General features: G+C 33.5%; 1 protein-coding gene across 6 annotated transcripts in view; it reads right to left on the reverse strand.

The window, feature by feature from the left end:
- Positions 1 to 21,702, reverse strand: part of GRIK2 (glutamate ionotropic receptor kainate type subunit 2) — a 638,721-nt gene that overhangs the window by 386,442 nt on the left and 230,577 nt on the right. For all 6 annotated transcript variants that reach the window (XM_019643649.1, XM_019643650.1, XM_019643651.1 and 3 more), the window contains 2 exons: positions 15,575 to 15,742; positions 11,352 to 11,609 (listed from right to left, as the gene is read on the reverse strand). In XM_019643649.1, the coding sequence (XP_019499194.1) occupies positions 11,352 to 11,609; positions 15,575 to 15,742 (426 nt within the window). The remainder of the gene's footprint in view (positions 1 to 11,351; positions 11,610 to 15,574; positions 15,743 to 21,702) is intronic.

A 21,702-nucleotide genomic window follows, 5' to 3' on the forward strand; every position in this document is an offset into this window, starting at 1 on the left:
TGATGGTGCCAACTTGGGCCAGTGAAGCAACGTCCTCCACAACTAGACTGAAGAACAAAACGACATCAACTTGCCTGTTCCCCTTCCACCAATTCCCCAGCACTGTTCCCATCCCCCCAATTCCCCAATAAAAATCTTTAAAAAAAAAACAACTTCATGTAAAAGTTCAAACAACTGAATAAATGTTTCAATGACTGATAATTTTGTCAAAGTTAAATGACTATAAAACCATTCTGGTTCTGCTTAAAATTTTCAAATCTGCTTTTAGCTGTAAAATGATGCCTTTCTTTACTAAGTTTAGCTCACCAACAATTATTTTTAAAAATATAATAATTTACATATCATTCAAAATTAGATGGATGAATGATTCTCAGAATGTGGCTGCTAGGCCAGCAGCATCACGCTCATTCAGCAACTTACTAGAATGAAACCCTCTCAGGCCATATCCTCTACTTACCGAATCCGAAAGTATTGTAGAAATAAGACCAGCAAGGTGAGTTGTAACATGTTTTCGTAATTATTTAATTGTGCACTGTAGTTTGAGAACTAGTAGACTAGTTTACACTGTAGAAAAATCATCCAACACATAACAGCAACTTAACAGAACAAAATCATGTCTCATAAAAGCAAGGTCTGCTGTAGATCTAAATAATTCTCCAGGGCAGCTCTCTTTGATATTTTGGCTCAGCATTTTGGGATGCTTTAAACATATAACATAATTGTTATGGCAAGGAGTGAGTAAGCTGGAGAATTAGTGCCAGGTAATTAAATGTTTTCACCTGGAAATGAACAACACTACTGCTCACATTTCATCAACTGAAGCAGCCCACATGGTCACATCTAAATTCAAGGACCAGGAAACTGCAGTCTGCTTAAGTCTAGAAGTAAAGATAACCAGATATTAGGAACACTAGTAATGCCTCTACCAATTGCAAGAGGGTACAACCTTGGGTATAACCCCAGGGTCACTGAATCATAGGCGTTGGCCTAGGAATCTCTAGTTTTAAGAGTAGCCTAGGAAATCCTATTACTGATGCCAATTAAATCTAAGAACCAATGCTTTGGATTTTATTTTTAATATCTGTTGTATAATAAAATTTTGTTTTATGAAAAGAAAGATGATTGGGTTTGTAGAAATGTAACTGTTTATGAATAGTAAAATAACATCTTTGGTTGTTACATGGAGGAAGGGAGAGCTGTAAGGCTTTCTACTGTTATTAGCTTTTACTAGTCAAGGCTCTGTTTATCACAAGGTAGATTTAGTATGTGTTTAATGCATTTATACAAAAGAAATTTATTTCTTGAGGTCTGTTTGAGTCACTAAAATACTATCGGAATGGACACTGCCATCTCCCATTTGAAATAATTCAAAGATAATGATACACAATTAGCCTGTCTAGAATTCTGGTGTTAACCCTTTCTGGCCTTCTCAGAACTTTTGATTGTAGGTAATTTTGTCCCCAAATATACTTTATAAACCTTATATTTAAAACAAGATAAGCATGTACACAATGTTTAGAAGGAATGGAGGAAACGGCTTTAGAAGGCAGTTGTGTTAACCTGATGTACCATGAGGATCAAACCGAGGCATTCAGGATGTGGATTTTTAAAAAAGTGTTTCTGATACAAAATCAATATAGTTTTAATTGAGTATATGATAAGTAATCTATTACATCTTGTGGAAGTAGATATACTATATTAGACTCATTTTTCTTCTTCCTTACCTGAAATCTCATTGCAGTTAAAAATGAATGCTGTCACTTTTTTAGGATCTGATTCTATGGACCTTAATCATTACTAAGGAACTCATATAAAAATGAGCCTCGGTGTAAAAAGTGTCTACACTGAGTTATTTTTAAATAAATGACATTACTGTTGCCAAGACAATAATGGAATATACATGTATACAAGTATAATCATATATGCACATCTACACAATATAAACATGTATACACATGTAAAACAATATCACAAAAATCTCCTGCAGTTTTCAGTTTCTCCAAATTGAAAAACAAAGACACAAACCAATACTCTCTTCCTTGAAATTCTTTATCTTTTTCTGTCCTAGTTATTTTTTCCTCCTTGTTGTTTCTCTGAAACACTCTTCCTTCAGATATCCCTGTGGCATATTTCCTCAGCTTATTCAAGTCTTAGCTCAAGTGTCACCTTCTAAATAAAGGCTCTTCTGACAACTCAACGTAATATTGCAATACTCCCTCCCTTATACTCCCTATTTACCTCCCCAGCTATATTTTTCTCCGTAACAATGGTCACGTTTGATATTATATAATACACATATTTATTTTGTTTTTGTTTATCACCCTACACTACAATGCAAACTCCATACAAGAAATAGTTATTATTGTTTCTTTGGTTCACTCTTGTATCTCCAGTACCTCGAACAGTGCTGACACACAGCAAACATTAGATAATTATTTGTGGACTAAACAAAGGAATACATTTAAAAAAATAAAGATGTGAATAAATAGATGAATTAATTATAAAATAATTAGCTCTCTCATGCCCAGAAAAACCATTACCTTGCTAAATGGGTTATGTGATTGTGATGAAATACTTTATTACAGGACTCATGATGGATTATTTTATCAACTAAATTAATTCTTGCATCATACACAAAAAGAACACAATTATCAACTCACAGGAGTAGGAGTTACGGAAAGTTACTTCACATTTATACTTTGTAAGCATATTTTAAGGTGCAACCTGAAGGTGGTGAATCACCAAATGGGAGGGGCATACCAGGCAGAGAGAACAATTTTTGCACAGCAAGAGAGCCTTCATACAGCAGAACATGATTGGTAACAAAAAAACTACAATTATTTGAGGATTAAAGTTATAAAGTAAGTATTGAGAGAAGAAATACAAGGGGAGTAAAATCAGGAAGCAATGAGAATGGCAACATAAGATGCTGCATGTTGAGGAATTAGCACCCTTTCTTCTTAAAATTGAGGAGCCAGTGAACAGCTTTAGGCTTGGGAATGACATAGCCAGACTGTCATTTCTAAAAAGACCATTGTGTCTGTATCAGATGAGATTAAATAGAGCAGTGGGCAGAAAGAACATGGTCCAGGAGGTAAAGGTAAGGACATTAACTAAGACAGGTGGTGGAGATAGAGGGCAGAGGTAAAATTGAACAATGTGAGATAAAAATAAGAAGTATTAAGTAATCCACTGAAAGACAAGAATCTAGAATGATTACCAGGGATCTGGGTGAGTAACCTAATAAAAAGGGAAATCCAGGAGAAAAGGCAAGTTGGGGGGTTCAGATAATGAGTTTGATTTTTATCACGTTGAGTTAGATGTGCCTGTAAGACACCCATATAAAGATGATAAATGAGTGGCTAGATCTGTGAGTATGGGGCTTGGGAGAAACAATTGAAGATGTAGATCAGAGAGTCTACAGCACACAGCCATGTGCTGCATAATGGCGTTTTGGTCAATGATGGCCCGCATATATGACGGTCATATACCGCATAGCCTAGGGGAGTGTGTAGTAGGCTATAGTATCTACGTGAATGTAAGGCTGCCCTATGACGTTTGCATAATGATGAAATTACCTAACAACACATTTCTGGAAACGAATCCCCGTCATGAAGCGGCACATGGCTGCATAAGCAGAGGAAGGCATGGGTCAGGTACAAGGCCTTAGGGAGAGTGAGGTAAACAAGGAGAAAACAAGGACACTACAATAAAGCCTTGAACAACATCAGCTTCTAAGGAGCAGGGAAAGAAAAATGAGTTTAAGAGTGTAAGAATGGGAACATGGCTGAAAAGAAGAAGGTAGTAAGGAGAAAATGATGGCACAGGAGCCAATGTAGGAGAATTTTATTTTTCCCCTAAAGAAGGGAGTTGTCAAAGTTGCCCCATGCATTAGAGAGATAACATAAGCACTATCCTTTCCTCCTAAGCAGCACAGAGAGGGAGGCCGACAAGAATAAGAAAAGGCAAGGGGAAACGTAGTCACTAAGAGGCTCAGGCCAATATGTCGCAGATTTAAATTTAGGAAAATTGGCAGTGTGTGGCCATCACCAGGGAAGTATTCTCACTTTACGATTTTTTCTTTCTTTTCCAACATAGACAGATATTACTGATCACTGAGGTCTGGTACCAGACGCACCACTTCCATTTCTTAGGACCTACATATATATTCATTTCACTGTAGGCAGGAATGTGAATTGTGTGACTGTTGTAGGTTGGAAATTTTATTTCTGTCTTTAAAATCTTCTAAAGATCTTAGAGCTTAGAGAAAGAATTAGTTCTTTGAATGGTTAAAAATATCCACTCTCATGTAATAAAAACCCATGTAATAATATTCCAAATATTTTTTATCCTTGCTTACATAAAAAGAAACTATATTCAAGCAACACCAACTTTGTGGAAACACTAATACACCAAGCTATGTAATCAACTATATCCCAATAATTAGGTTTATCTCATAATTGCTAATTATATTGCACTTAGAATTAGAGAACTTGAAGATTTGTACTTAGAATGTACAACATATAATCATCTTAGATCCACATTACCGCCTCACTGAAATAAAATTGAAATAATTTGGTTATATGACTTACAATATAAAAATTATTATATTATCCAAAAATTAGTGTCTTCCAAGAATACTTTCATATTAACCTATTTTATTGAATTATTTTATTTTACCCTATTTAAACATAAGTCCAAGATAAAATAAATTACATTTTTACTATTAAATGATTTTATATTTTATTATGTTAACTTCAAAATCAAAGATATATCTAGAATAGTCTATAAATATACTTCATCAAGTTAATGAAGTTAGTAAAGAAAGCATTTTTCTTTTGCTTAGGATAAAGGCCTTAGCCTTTTTTCTATATTTACATAATATAAATTAATCAATGCTGTTTGTTAAACAGTATAATACCTAAAAGTGACTGATTTTTCCTTCATTAATGAAAAGAATTTGCATCCTCTCCACTAAATTCTTTTTATGTCTATATTCATCTCTATGACTGCCACCTCATTTACATAACTGAATTTTTTTGTACCATACCGTGCTTTGTTGTTCAATTTTCTCACTTTTCTCATACAACAAAGAACTCTAAATGGAGGGCAGAGTAAAATGCTGGTGGGAACATTATATGTCCAAACTAAACTACTATTTTTCAAAATGCATTTATACCTCCAACACCATGGGATGATTCCAAAGGAATATTTCAGATGTTTTAAGCTTAATGTGTTAGAACCAGATTTATTATAACTTCTCCCAAATCTCGTTTTTCTCGTTTTTCCCCTTTTAGGTAAATGTGCCATTGATTAGTCCAGACCAGAAACATACAGGCAATTCTTATCTTCTGTGGGTCCATCACTCCCTCCTCTTACTAAATCCTACAATCTGTATCTCCTAAATCTTTGTAGAATTCTTTACCCCAACATCACTTCATCAAAGCCTCCTTAATTGAGACTGTTCCTTTTTCAACTTGACTAATTCAGAAATGCTCTTGCTTCTGCTTTGGTCCTATGCCCCACCCTATCTCAGTCCCCAATAAATTCTCCACACTGTAGTCAGAGTCTTTGCCAAAAATAGTTCTGATTGTGCCACTCCCTTTTTAAAAATAACAAAATCAGCCAAATCAAAACATAACAACTAACATTATATCACAATATTAAATTGGAGTTGACTGCCTAGGGTCAAAACACAGATCTACCATTTACTTGCTATGTAATCTTGGGCAAACTATCTCAACTCTCTCCATCTAAATTTTATCATATTTAAAAAGTAGGGTTCCTAATAATTCATTTTTTGAGGATAGTAAAGAATAAAGAGCATATAGCCCAAGATATTTGTATTATTATGAATTTTAGGTTCCTACCATGTGGGCTCCATGAAGCACTTTACACATCTCACTAGTCATGACTACAAACCCCTGAAGTGTGTATTATCTTCAATTTACAAATGTGTACACTCAGGCTTTTAAAGTCAAGCAGCTTGCTGAAAAATACACAGCAGAGCCAAGATTCCAGTCCAGAAAGAACGTTCAGACCTCAAAGAGCATAGTAACAATGATAGTTCATCCACGCTTCCCAGTGTCTGTCTCTCTATGACCATCTGTGAGTTCCTAGGAAAGGAACTGATGGGTACATGCCCATCCCTGATGCACTCAATCGTGGTTTGGAAAGCAGGGTCACATCACACAAACGTGACTGTACTGCTATTACCATGCAGATTCCAGGCTGGGTGGGGCAGGGTAGGAAAAACAGAGTAGCTAGCAGGAAGCTTTGTGATTTCTCCTATGGTGGCCTTTTATACATTCTCCTTTATCGTTCCTCATTTTTACTGTTTCTGATATACAGCCATAATGAAGTGCTTGCAGTTACCTGACAAACTGGCTCCCTTAGGCATTCTCACATTACACATGCAACACCTTTTGGCTCCTTCTCTAACTGAAGCATTTCTACTTGCCCTTTGTGATAACTTCATAATAATGTCACCTTCTCTAAAACTCTCCTCTGCCTTTTGTAAGCAGCTTTAAAATCTTCCTCTCCTAACATGCTACAATATTCTTTTCTTGTCTCTATTTTCACTAGTTACACTATAATAATGACACATGTTCTCTTTCTGCCTTACTCTACTCTGAACTCATGGAAACAAAGTTTTATCTACCATAATACTGTACCTTGTGCATAACACAGCACCTAGTATACAGAAGATGCTTGATAATGATTGTTCAAATAAGTCTACGAATAAATACATGTTTAATTGCAGTTGAAATATGATATAAACATGATTCATTTTAGCTTCTTATAAAATTTTTGAAATGATAGAAGATATCATGTCTATGCATATGAAAATTAATGTTGAATGAAAATTATCGTTGAATGTATTTACTCAACGGCAAGTACCTAAAAGCTATCTGATCTATATTAACTTTGGGTAGATTACTTCATCCACTGGAGTTTCTTTGTCTAAACAATTGATATAATAATACATCTTTATGCATTCATTCCTGAAATATTTATTAATGTACTTCAATGTGCCAGGCAATATCTAGTTAGTGGCAATAGAATAGTGAGCAGCTTATGGTCCATCCTATCCAGATATGTATTTGATCTGATAGAAAATATAGCCAAGAAAAGTCATTCACAACATAATACCGCATATTATAGTGGGTGAGGGTCATCTGAGTGCCATGGTGCTTTTGGAGTATGTTGGGGGACACTTATTCCAGGCTTGGGAACTGGGGTCAGGGCAGCCTTTCTTTGAGACGCGTAAGCCCAGATGGCATGCATGAGCACGTTTGTGCAAATGTGCATGTGCACTTGCGTGTGCACTTAGTTGTAGAAGGAGTGGGGGCCAGAACAAGAGTTTTGCAGGGGATCAGAATGGTATTTTCAGTGACTGAAAGTTTAATATCTCAATTGGAAAGACATAAGTGAGGGATTTAGACTCAAACACCTTCGGAGAAGTACAGGGACTAGAATCATGCCAGGTTTTATAAGGCTTTTAAAAAAGTTTTGACTTTATCCTTAGAGCAATGAGAAACTATTAATAGGGCAATGGACCAGAATTGCATTTTTTTGTTTTTAATTACTCTCACTGCAGTGTGGAGACTAGATTAGTCAATGCAGGTAGAAACCTGTTAGTGATAATCCAAGTGAGAGATGATGGTGACCTTGACGTAAGTCATGGTAGGGAGAATGAAAAAAAAAAAATGGACAGATTTGAGAGATCAGAGAGGTGTAGAATTGACAACTGTTAGAGCTTGATTGTGGGGTCAAAGAAAGGAAGGAATCAAGGAAGATATTCAGGTTTCTGTCTTGGGCTGTTGGTGGCCAGAAGAACCAGTCACTGGAGGAATCAGGAACAGTGGGGTGATAACTCGTTTTCTTTAGGATTCATGAAATTGCTTCAAAAATTAAGTGAAATAGTTTACATAATAGCAACGGCCACAATGCTTAGTGCACCTCAGCTCCTATATGTAGTCACTTCCATTCCCTTCTTCTCTTTTCCAAACGTGTACCAATAATTTAGTGGCAAACCTGGGAACAGAATCCCAGGCTTCTGTTTACTAGTCCAGAGGTCTTTGTTAATGGACTGCTGATCTATAAACAAAGATGAAACACAGGGATTTTAAAGCAAATATTCACAACTTATGCTGGATCGCTTACAAGCTGACAGCTATCCAACTTATTTTTAGTTTACATGTAAAATGAATCATATGTTCCAAAGTGACTGACAGAAATACAGCTTTGTTTCCAAAGCCAACTCTTTTCCATCATTTTTGGACATCATTCAGAGCTATAACAGACTTCCAGGGTGTTTAAAAGCATTCATCCACAACAACAACAAATGCTAATTATCATAAAAAATAAACAGCTCCTGTTAACATCATCCTAAGAATTTCTCCTACTCCAGTACTATATTGCATCTATCATCCCATCTGTTTTGGGGGTGGGAACAAAGACTAGATGTAAGTATAATTATCATGTATCAAACTGGACAACACAACAAAACAGAAATGAATATAAATGGGAGTAATTGCATACATAATAAATAAATCTGGAAAGGGAAGAAGGAAACATAAATAAAATGGCACAGCGTGTCCTGCAGTAAACAGCAGATACATTAAGTCCATAATGGAGCCAACAATGTTTATTTTGTTGGGTATGAGGTATTTTTGGTTTTTTTTTGTGGTTTTTTTTTCTGTTTCAGTCCACAGTCCTCGCTATAATCAGATTTCCTCCCACGTGATCAAAAAGTCATGTTTTTCACTTGGAAATTCAAAAATCTTCTCTGTTGAATCCTATCATTAAAATTCCATCCTGAGACTTTTAAACATACCCAAAAGAGAGAAAATCTGCTTCTATATGTTTATGAATACACTTCAAAGGGAATCTTCTATCTCTGTTAGAGTCAGTTCTATCCTATTAAAAAAAAAATCAAGAACAGCGAAGTCCTCAAAAGTGTTTTAAGTTAAAAGGGACTACAAGTGGTCAATTTATAAATGCAATTAATTCACTACAAATAATATTAGAAACACAATCAATCACATACCCCTAAATAGAAGCTCAACAAGGGCAATAACTTTGTTTCTTTTACTGGCATATACTCACACCTGTAACTGTCCCTGGAATGTAGCATGTGCTTAATCAATACTATTTCAATTAATTATTGCACAAAAAAGAACAATTATATGCTTTTATCCTCAGATATTTTAAGTTATATCTAGTCTATGAATAATTCTGTAATGATTCTAAGTTAGTATTAATATTTAAATAATCAAGGACCTTTGGAATCTCCAAGCATCTATGCCACCTTCAAAGTGAGAAAAGTAACAAAGCTTCTTTTAAATAGTAACAAAGTATTTTTATAGTTTTAATAAGAGGCCAAGGCTCCACTAAAAGTATATATTGTACATCTAATTAACTATATATATATGTTTCTCTATTTAAATTTCCCTCAATGATATGTTTATATTATTAAAGTAAAAGATCAACAACAGCCATGATCAATTATATACGAAGCTTTTCTTTACCCAATTGTGATATGACTTTGATCATATATTCCATTATCTCTTTATCCAATCACTCAAGAACCACATGTATAAAATAAAAATGTCACACACACACACACACACACACACACACACACATAGAAGAGTGCAGAAAACGCTACGCCATTTTATATAAGGGACTTGAGCAACCGCAAATTTTGGTGTCCTCAGGGGTCTTGGACAATCCCCTGGGGATCCAAAGGAACTGACTATACACATCCATAAACATTTTGAACATTTGCCAATTTTCTTTCTACTATGAGGAATTTTAAGATAATAAGGAATGAACACAAAATGTCACATGTACAACATCCACAAATATATCAATAATGTATATATATCATGTGTATGTGCATGTATATGTAAGGGAATTTGATATTTAGGCAGCATTCACCTGAATTATTTCAGAGGGAATGGAGAAGTAAATAATCCATGGATTCATAATGTATATGTATTCATATTTATATTTTTCTGGATATGACCATCTATAAACATATGTGTACTAATGTATAACTAAGAATGTCCTGGACCATCACATTATACAACCTGGAGAAATAATTCACATAGAAAGTTAAAATTATTTGTAAACATTTCACATTTTTTAATCAGAGAAGCAAAATTACTTTATTAGTATGTTTTAGGACTTACTCTTTCTTATACCAATGAAAATTTTTTAAAAGTTATTTTCATTATTTTCCTGGCCCTGTAACTCTCTGTTCCCTATGCCCTTGGGAGAATTTCTATCTGTCAATTTGCAGACGTTCAATTTTATTGTCAAATGGACTGATTTCTGCACATAGTTCTAAATACTGAATAAATGAACAAAGTGTGTTCTTGGCATACTTTGGGGTAATTTAAATTAAAGTAAATTTCTGTGTTGACGGAAACATCAAGGTATAGTAAAATGTCTTAGAATAAAATATTTTTAAATTCTAATTTAAAGAGCACTATTTAGATCATTGATAAGTATCTTACTGTAAAGCTGATTATCATTATATAATAACCAAAATAGTATGCACTTCCTCCAACAATACAACTGTAAGGAAAAGTAGTGTTCTATTTTTACTATTTGTTATATTTATCTATGAGACTTGTTTTTAATTGGTATCTCAAAATAAACATTCATATATAAAAATAACATATATTAAAACAAGAAAGCACAGACAACCTCTTGCCAGCAAACATTAATTGAAGATGCCAAAATAAATACTCCTTAGTAAGTTCTGTTTTCCAAGTCTCTAACCTGTGTCTGCACATAAAGAATTCCAGAAACTCTAAGTATTTCAATGGATATTATATTGTTGGAAGTGAGAAAAAGCCTTTTGAAACTTTAACATTTATACAGATAAAGGTTATTACCATAAACATTCTTTGCGCCTAAACAACTAAAGAAAATGTTAAGGCAAAATTCTGAATTTCTTGATAAGTTTCACTGACAGCAAATCAGGAAGCTTTAAGTTGAGAAACTATCCTGAAATTCGCAAAAAAAATTCTTTGAATAACTATTTCAGTATTATAGTTCACACTATCTCTATCCTTCATCCAGTGTTATAATTTTTCATTAAGTGATACTTCATAAGAAAAAACAAGTGTTTATTTTTTAAATGCAGATAAAATGTATATGATTTAACTGTTTTTTGTGTGTGTGGATGTGTGAAATTAGTGTTGATGTTTGATTCCAAATGTCTTTCCATCCTTACGTTTAAAAAACAAAACAAGACTACAACAAGAATCTCAAGTATGTTTCAGAAAATTATTTATATTTAAAACATAACCCCAAAGGCTACTGCTTTTTCTTACCAGTGCTGTCATCATATACAACTGTGACAGTTTTCCACTTGAAGAACTGCACCAAGTCCAAAATGGCACGGCTGAGTGAAGAGAAGTCTGGGTAGAGACTGACATAGAAGGAATCTTTGTTGTCTGACACCTGGTGCTTCCAGCGGGTCTGTATGTGGGGAACCCCCAGAGCATTGCAGATGGACTGAACAGCATTTGCTGAAGAGCTGTGTGAAGGTCCGAAGATGGCAGCCACCCCAAGAGACAGCTGATCACAGGCTGAAGAGGAGATAGAAGTCTGTCAATAATGACAGGGGTGATACCAGAGTGCCATTACCACAAATACTGTAAACCCAGAAGTATCATCTCAAAGATCTGTTTCTAATTGATACAACATCTACATTTAGTTAACTTCATATTTTGTCTAACGCTCAACATTTTCAGTTTGTTAGGAGAGAATTAATTCACGCAGACATCTGCAGCTCAAAGTTCAGATAATTTTACAAATATACCAAGGGAGGGACAGAATTCAGGAGAAAGAGGAGGGATACTCTAGAATGTAAGGTTGGGGGGTGATGATTATTTTGGAAGAACAGTTCATATCAGGGAGTTGTGGAATAGTTTATCTTCCCGAGTTTACTGGTCATTCCTTACAATTTCAATTTCTTAATCAGAAGCCTTCTGGTCCTCCCACCTCATCCAAAACACTATGGCTACACACAGCTAAGTATTTGCATATATCTGATGACAGAAGTCAAGTTTTGCATACAACTACCCATTCAAAACCTGATATGACTCAAAAAGGATGAGCTCCTTAAACAGAAAGAACATCAAAGTCATTAGATGAATATTTAATTAACTTTATTTCTTTGGTTTTGGTACTATAAGTCTTTTAAATTGGTCTAATTTTTTTAAATTTATATTAATTCCTAGGAAATTTATTCATATCAATAGTAATTGCAATAATCAAGAGAGGCATAAATAAATTAGAAGGTAACCAGATGAAAATAGATATGTCATGACAGAACTTGAAATTCTATAAGATGTGCTGAAATAATTTGGACCTAGAAAGTGAATAATTATTGGAAACATGAAAATCATCTTTAAATATTTGAAGAGCCAGCCTCTGAAAGAGGTTTAAGTTTGTTTCATTTGGCTGGAAAGAAAGAATTAGGACAAATGGTTAGAAGCGTCTCACGAATTTTAATGTAATTTAAATTTAAAAATTAAATTTAAAGGGAAATAATATCCAAAAACGGAATCATCTGCTCCAAGACGCAATGGTTTTCCCTTCCCTACAAAGATTTAAACAGAGCTAAAGATAGTTGGGATTTAGGCATTACATGGGTGTTCAGACCCAATCCTTCCAAAACAGTTTATGATTCTAAGGTGTAAAATTTTATAATATGTATTTTCTTTCAGTGAATTTGTTGCATAAAATGCAATGTAATGGATGGATTCTTAAGCATAGAGCTATTTAATAGTTAAGTAAATTTTAGTTGAAAAAACTCACTTGTTTAAACTTTCTTCCAAAATTCAATATAATCTATATAAATTATTTTTAAATATGTATATTCATACTTTTAAAATAATTATTGGAATTGTGAATCAGTAGAAAGGCTAGAATCTAAAATTGTTCACCCACTTGGATCTTAATGTACATACATTGAGAATCAAAGATCTTCCTTCACCAAGTTTTTGACAAATCACAAATCAAGAAAAGTTAAAAGCATTAGATTAGGTTATTTTAAGTTCCTAAGTGTGTATGCAATAAGAATTAGAATTTTCAGTTATTCAGAGAGGTTATTTGAAGCAATGTATGATTCAAATAATAATTCAAGGTTTGATGTATCAAAGTATTCACTTATTGAACAAACCCATATTACCTATCAAAAGTATAAAACCATTTATCAGAGAAAATTTTAAAATTTGAATATTTGATTTTTTATTATTTTTTGCCCTAAAAACAAAATTTCAACATTTTAATAATATCAAATTAAATATTTAAGTTATTTTATAATTAATCATATACACACACACACATATATATATATATATATATATATATATATATGATTTAGTCCCTCACCTGGTTAAAAATACTATTTAGATGTCTCCCTCATATTATCCTTTTACATATTGCTTTGCAAGAGCTTCACAAGATAAGACCCAAACCATAACATTCACCCTTTCACCCTCTTACAAAGAAAGTTACTCATACACTTATTTGAACTTTTCCTAGCTTCTGCTCAAAGTCAGTAAATAAATTTGATTCCCAATGTAAGACGAAGTTTGTAAATTCCTTTTAATCATTTGGAAACTAAATAAGTTTAATACCTCATAATTTTGCTACGGCATTCTCAGCATAGTAACCTGTTTGTGATTAGAACATTCCAGCCTTTTTTTTATTTAAATGTTGCTCCTTTGAAGTCACCATTAAGAAATATGCTTGTCTTGTTCCATTGTTGCTTTCAGTTTTATATCCCACATATGTGAAGTCATGTGGTTCTTGACTTTTTCTGTCTGACATTTCACTTAGCATAATAATTTCAACAAAGGAACAAGACAAACAAGGACACAAAACTTCATAGACACAGACAACACTTCAGTGGTTATCAGAGGGTAAGGTGGGAGGGAGCATGGTAAAAGAGAGTAAAGGGGGTAAAATATATGGTGATAGAAGGAGAACTGACTGAGTGGTGAGCACACAATGTGATATACAGATGATGTATGATAGAATTGTACACTTGACACCTATGTAGTTTTACTAACCATTGTAACCTCAATAAATTTAATTTAAAAAAAGTCAAAAGAAAAAAAATCCATTAATATTTTATTTATACTGCACTCATATTCCATGTTCTTTGGTCTAAATGATTTCAACTGAGACAGAGCTTCCTCTTCCTAATGGAAATAATCATGAACTATGTCACTAACCAAATGCACTTGTCTTGCAGTTAAAGACTTATTTTGCGATTATGATGACAAATGTAGTATTTCACAATAACCTTTACCCTTTTTTCAGCCTTTAAAACCTTTCATCGCCCTGACATGGTTCTGATATATGGAAACTTATTCGTATTCATAAAGATATGAATTCAAAGGGCAGGCAGAATATAGGCTTTGATAAACACTAGTTAGCTGGGGGAAAGAAGGATTCTTTCATCTCAAGAAATATTGTACCTTATCAGCTGCCATTAATATTAATGAGTTTAGAAGAAATATGCACCAAGTTAGAATTATAAATAATTATGTACATTTCCATCAATGTAAAGTAGCATATAAAATAATATTAGAATTATAGAAAAGCAAACATTGTTTTGAAAATAGGAATTTAGAATAAATGCTTTGTAAGCTCACTTCTTTGGGGAAATTTCTATTATGAAATTTAATTTTTGTTACACGAATGTAAACTCTATGCAAAACAAAACAAAAACAAAAACAAACAAACAAACAAAAAACCACCTACTTAGGCGAAGTAAGTCTATGGAAACATCTCGCAAAACATATTTACTACTAAGACTGTTTGGTTAAAATAATGCCTTCATAATAGTTTCTCATTCATATATAAATGTTAAATTCATACTTCACAAAGTTATTTTATTTTTCTTATAATTTAAAACACAGTTTTGCAACATACTAAATGATACGATTAATAAAGTATTCTCATTATTTCTTCATAGAATCAAATTTTTATATCATTATCCATTATTTTCAATTATAAGAAGAAACAAGTGGTTAAAAAAATGGGCATGGAGCAATACATAAAGTTCTTCAAAATTTTCCAATAAAGTTTTAAGATCGGGTTGACTTGGAACCCCAGAACCTCCAAGGTAGTCAGTCAGTAAATTGGGGCCACAATAGTAATATAGTGGAATTGACAGATAATGCAAATAAATTGTAAGAATGGATTGAAAAACTTAGTAAAATCCAATAATACATATTTTATTTTGGATGGGTTTTTGAAAATAGGAAGAATTTATTAACAGAACAGAATGGTTGATGGGGAAGAAAAACAATTTCACTATCACAGATATAACTGCATTTCTTGTTACAAGTTTTTTTTGTAATAGGTAATCATATCACTTTACCTTCCCTGATACAATTTCTGTGCATTTTGAAAAGAAGTCTTTCATGAGAGTATCCCTAATGACTTAGTAATTATATTTAGAATTAAGAAATCTCTTAAGAATACCTAGAGAATTGAATTCCAGAAAACATAATGTTAAGCATCTATCAATTACCTTTCTTGGATGCTTCAAAACTGTCATAGAGATTTATCTTCTGAGTGTCATAGGTTAGCGTGGTATTGGGCAACAAGGTTCTGTTTCTGTTGATAGTGTTCACAGCAAATCTGAAGGCAAGCTCCTCAGCTCCCATTGGGCCAGATTCCACATATTCAAAAATACCACCTGGCAAAAAGAAAGAATAATTACACAGTTCTTACAAGACAGAGAAAATGTCGGAACTCTTCTATACTTTTATGTATGTGGGTATGTCTTTATGTGTGTGTGTGTGCATAGGTGTGTGTGTGTGTGCGTGTGCATAGGTGTGTGTGTGTGTGTGTGTGCGTGTGCATAGGTGTGTGTGTGTGTGTGGAATTTGTTTAAGTACATGGATTTGTGCTTATTTTTTCTAGAAACATGAATATTTGGTATGCGCCTTTTTAGAGAAATCCACACTGGCAAAATTATCTTGGTTTTGCCGCCCAAATTTCACATGACGTAAGTATGATTTTGCCTTTTATCTTTAGTAACTGCTGCTTTTAGAGCCTGGGTATATATAGAGCCAGCCTTAAGGACTGAATATTATCCCTCGAAATTTTATACACTGTTCCAGAAAAACCAGTTCTCTATACTAATATAAAACTATATATAAAGTTAGGCATTGGATAACTGTAGTAACATGTCTCCATTAATTCAGAAATCAGAATTCTTTAGAATGATTTTATAGCACGTATTGTATTAGAAGCCCAAAATACTTATTCATTTGCAAATTCCAGCATCTTACTTGCAAGAGAACAAAGTAGCATTTCTCTATTTGTTTTACTCTATGTGTTTTTTCAGAAGATACTTGACATTTGTAAAAGATAATTCCCCCAGACAGTGCAAATTCCTTAATCAGTGAATAACACCGTACATATAATTTTAGTCATAAAATCTAGACTATAACTGAAAAACATGATGTTTCTATTTGTCATCTTCCACCAGCTATTTCTCAGTCCAGTTCCCTCTGTTCTGTCCCAGACTTTCCTCTTCTTGATATCATCTCTCTCTCTTCAGTTATGAGTGACCTAACTCAAACCTTTGACTCCAACATCATCGCTTCCTTATTGGTACTTTGGTGAGTGGAATGAAAGGGAGAGCACCTGATACGTGGTACCCTCCAAACTCTGTCCTTGGGAAAGTAGGGCTTTATAAAAGGAACATTTATCTTTCTTTCTTTCCAATTTCACACCATGTACTCTCAACACAGTCATCCACAAAGTAAACTCCCTTAAATAAGCTGTTTCCACAGCTTGCAATTCCTACCTCATCAAAAGTCTTTGACACATGAAAGTCAGATGGCTATACTATCAGCCTATTGTAAATTAGTAAGAAGTCATGGTTTGGTAACAATTCCTCTAAATATGAGGAATGAGGATTCAAGAAGATACTATAGCAATCTGGCAAATTTATGTTCAGGAAAAATTAGAAAATTTGTCATTTGAGCAATTTTGAAAAATAATTGAGCATTTGGAAAAGACTTCTTTAACTTAATGAGAAATAAAGAATCGATTCTAGAAATGCAAACCCTAAGTTGTTTCTTAATGGCAAAATGAAATTAAAAACTAAATATTCTGTTTTCCTAAGTTCAAATTAAAGTTTTTATGTGGTATAAATTGAAAATACACCATATTAATTTGAAATAGTTCTCTTATTCTTTCAACTAAATTGATGTATGTGTAGTTATCAGAGTAATCCTTTTATTGTGAATGGTACTCTGAATATACTTAAAATCTTTGAGACTTATGCTAAGCATAAGGATAATAAGTATTTACATGCCTAAAGGGTTTCAAGAACCAAATCAGAAGTCTTGCATATGTGGAGGGGAATAGTGGTACGATCATGGACTACACAGGTAAACTGGGTTTACACTCTGGCCCTGCCTCTTGCCATCATGTATATCTGGCAGTTGCTTAAATCCTCAGTCTAAGTTTCTTCTTCTTCTCTAAAAAAGGGATGATATTTACAACAGCCAAGACTTGGAAACAACCGAAATGCCCATTGGTAGATGACTGCATTAAGAAACTGTGGTAGGGCCGGCCGAGTGGTGCGTTGGGTAAGAGCTGGCTTGGGACGCCAGAGGGCCCCGGTTCGGATCCCACATATGAGGGCCAGTGATACTGCCCTCCACAGCTAAGATGCTGAACAACAGCTCAACCTGGACCTGGGCTGCAATGAGTCGCCGGCTACGGCTAGGCTGCAGCCCCTGCTGTAGTGGGTTGCCACGGGCTACCGTGTGTAGCCAGCAGCCAGCGTGAGCGGCCAGCAGCCGCAGTGAGCGGCCGTCCAGAAGCCGGCAACTGATCTGTCTCGCCCAGGAAGAGCACAATGATGGTGCCAACTTGGGCCAGTGAAGCGACGTCCTCCACAAGTAGACTGAAGAACAAAAGGACAGCAATTTGTCTGTTCCCCTTCCCCCAATTCTCCAGTGCTGTTCCCATCCCCCAATTCTCCAATTAAAAAAAAAAAAAGAAACTGTGGTACATTTACACAATGGAGTATTACTCAGCTATAAGGAAGAAGGAAATCATATCATTTGCAACAATATGTATGTATGGACCTGGAGACTATTATGTTAAGTGAAATAAGTCAGTTCGAGAAAGACAAGTACCATATGATCTCACTTATATGTGGAATCTAAAAAACTGAATGAATGACCAAAGTAAACAGAAATAGTCTCAGAGATATAGAGGAAAAACTGGGTTGCTAGTTGGGAGAGGGCGGGGATGAAGGATAAGGGGAAGGGATTAGACAGCATAAATAGTTAACTACAATATTGCCACAGGGATATGAAAGACAGTTCGAGGAATATAATTAATAATCTTGTAAATATTTTGTAGGGTGTCAGGTGGTCACATGTCTTGTTAGGGAGACCACTTCATGGGCAGTGTAAAGGCTTGATCACTGCACTGTACACATGAAGCTGATGTTGTATAATATTGTATGTCAACTATAATTGAATATATATATAGTCACAGGACATGGAGTACAGCATGGGAGTGAAGTCAAGGGAATTGTAATAGATATGTATCATATGGGGGGAAGTGGGGTGGCGGATTGGGGAAGGGGATTTGTCACTTTGAGGGGTAAAAAGTATAATTGCACTGTATTGTACAGCAGAAACTAATTAAACATGTTTATTTCACAAAAAAGGGGGAACAAAGGATGATAATAGAGGCTACTGCATAGAGTTGTTATAGAGATTAAATATTATCTCACAATAAGCACTTAGAACAGTGGCTGCCATAGAGTAAGCACTCAGTAAGTGTTTAAGATTTCACTGACTCTTCAAAACAATGTCAAGTAGTGTTATTTTACAGGAAAGAACCCTTTGGTCTAAGATCATATAAAGCTATGAAGTGATGGAGCCAGCATTAAAATCTGTTTGTGCCTGACTTCAAAGCCCTTGCCTATTCCGCTACAAACTAGTAGTTTTCTTCAAAGTTTCAGGCAAAATACACAGAGCTTCCTAAAATGTTACATATGATGACCTTAAAAATAATGTGTAAGTAAAAATGCAAGATCTTATATACGAAACAGAAAAATATTTGAGCTATTGGAAAGTACTTCTTAAAGTTAATTAAGAATAAAGAATCAACTATAGAAACCCAAACGTGAAGTTGTTTCTTAATGGCAAAATAAAATTAAAAAAAATGAATTTTCTGTTTTCCTCAGTTCACATTAAAGTTTCTATGTGGTACCAATACTGAAATGGTCAATATTTGTTAATAGTGAGTTAAAAGTTTCCTATTCTTTACCTCAGTTCAAAATAAATAATTCAAATTCAACTCCAAGTTTACATATTTATTACTGGTTTGAATATTTAAAGAAATCTTTGTAATTGCTTAGGAAACTCATATTCTACCTTAATTAAATAACATGATTAATTTTTATTGATCCAAAGTCAGAGTTTAAAAAGTTTTGTACATAAAAATAAGAACATCCAGATAATGCAAGCTTTCCAGGAACAATATCTTCTGTAACACCTCCCAACCATATTAACTCAAGGAAAGAGAGATCACTACCTCTGATCATGCACGAAAGGTATGGAAGTGTAGGTAAAAATTCTAGTCAAGAATTACTTTAAAAAAATAATTAGGTGGGTACCTTAAATGTATGTGGAAAAAAAGGAGACATTTTGTGATTCTATTTAAAAATTTGGAAGGTTTTAATAACACCCAACATATTAATTGATCAAAGAATAAAAAATAAAATTATATTAGATATTATACACTTGATATATCTCACAAATTATTCTTGACTTAAAGATGACTTTCAGAAAACAAATAATATAGTAAAAATGACGCTTCAATAATATAAAAGTCACATATTAACAGCAAATATTATATTTAACAGTAAAATAGAAGTTTCATTAAATTCAGGAAAAAATAAGAATGGCTATAATATTCACTCTCCCCTAATATTAATTCTGTATATTTAATAAGTGCAATTTCATATAAAACTTATTATGTAAATATGCATAGATAGATAATTTTTAATTGTATATAAATAACTTTTCCCAGTAGTGTTTGACCATAACAACTAAAATAACAAAACTGAGAGAATTTATCACCAACATACCTCTAAATAAATGAATTCTTTAAGCAGAAGAAAAATGATCCCAAAGACAACTACTTCATTACTTAAATATATGAAGTATAAAAGAAAGGGTAAATATATGGGTGAGTATAAATGAATTTTGACTAAAAGAGCAAGAATAATAACATCTTATAAAGTTTGTAATGTATGTAGAATTAAAGTGCATGGTAACAATAATTCAAAAGTCAAGAAATGAATAAATTGAATTAAGGGATGTTGATGTTCTAGCAGTATTGGCCGAAAGGTAAAGATAATTATTATTTTGAACTGTAATAATTCAAGAATGCATATTAATGTCTAGGATAAACAGTAAGCTAATAACAAAAGAGCATATGATCAAAATTGAAAATGTGACATATCAAAATGTTTTTGTCCAAAAATGATAAGAAAAGTAAAAAGTGGTAGATATAAAACAAAACTTCAGTAATTAGATTAAAGGTAAACAGAATAAAGTCATATTTTAAAGTTTAAGATTATCAAACAAGCTAAAAAGTCACAAAATTCTAAGCTACTTACAAGACAAATAGTGAAAAATAAAGAAAAAGATGGGCAAAGCTTTGTCCTAAAGCTACACTAACCAAAAAAGCTGGTGAACCTATTCTCATATTAGATAAAATAGAACTTGAAGACAATAAAAGAATAGAAATAAAGAATGTAATTCATAATGAGAAAGGGGTAAATACATCAGGATGATATACTTCAGAATCACATAATCCAGTAAAAAAATGCCAAGGCATTTACAGAACTAGGAGAATAAATAGACCACAGTGAGAAACTAACACACTCCTCTCAGTAGCTGGTAGAATAAGCAGACAAAATATTAGTTAAGATTTAAAAGATGTAAATTGTACATTTAATATATTTGACCTATTTAACATAGATGAAACACAGTACCTCAACATGACAAAAAACTGTTTTCTTTTCAAGTGTATATTTACCAAAATCAATCATAAGATCCTATCATACCAAACTTCAACACATTCCAAAGGATTGAATTATTCAGAGTATGTTCTCTGAAGACAGTGATATAAGACAGACATCAGTAACAAAGAGATAACCTGAAAATCCTCAAATTTAGAAATTAAAGAATACATGCCTAATTAATCCATGGGTCAAGGCAGAAATCAAGATGGGAATTATAAAACTTTGGGAACCAGATAAAACTAAAAATTTGGCATTGAAAACTTGCATGTTTCAACTAAATCTATGCTTAGAGGAAATTTCAAAGATTTCACATCAGTGATCTCAAATATCCAGAAAAAAAAAGAAAATCAAATCTAAAGAAATTAAAAGAAATAAAGACTACTAAAATTTGGTTATTTGAAATTATTAAAATAGATAAAACCTTAGCAAATCTAATCAAGAATAAGAAAATAGTAGGGTGTGGGTAGTAGTAGGGAAGGTACATGATATGCTTCTTGGGTACTGGTTATGTAGGGGCTTGGATATATATTATTAGAACTATGTGGTTTGTGTACTTTGGCATATGTAGATTATCTTTTAATAAA

Source organism: Hipposideros armiger, unplaced genomic scaffold (assembly GCF_001890085.2).
Source record: "Hipposideros armiger isolate ML-2016 unplaced genomic scaffold, ASM189008v1 scaffold_81, whole genome shotgun sequence".
Lineage (NCBI taxonomy): Eukaryota > Metazoa > Chordata > Mammalia > Chiroptera > Hipposideridae > Hipposideros > Hipposideros armiger.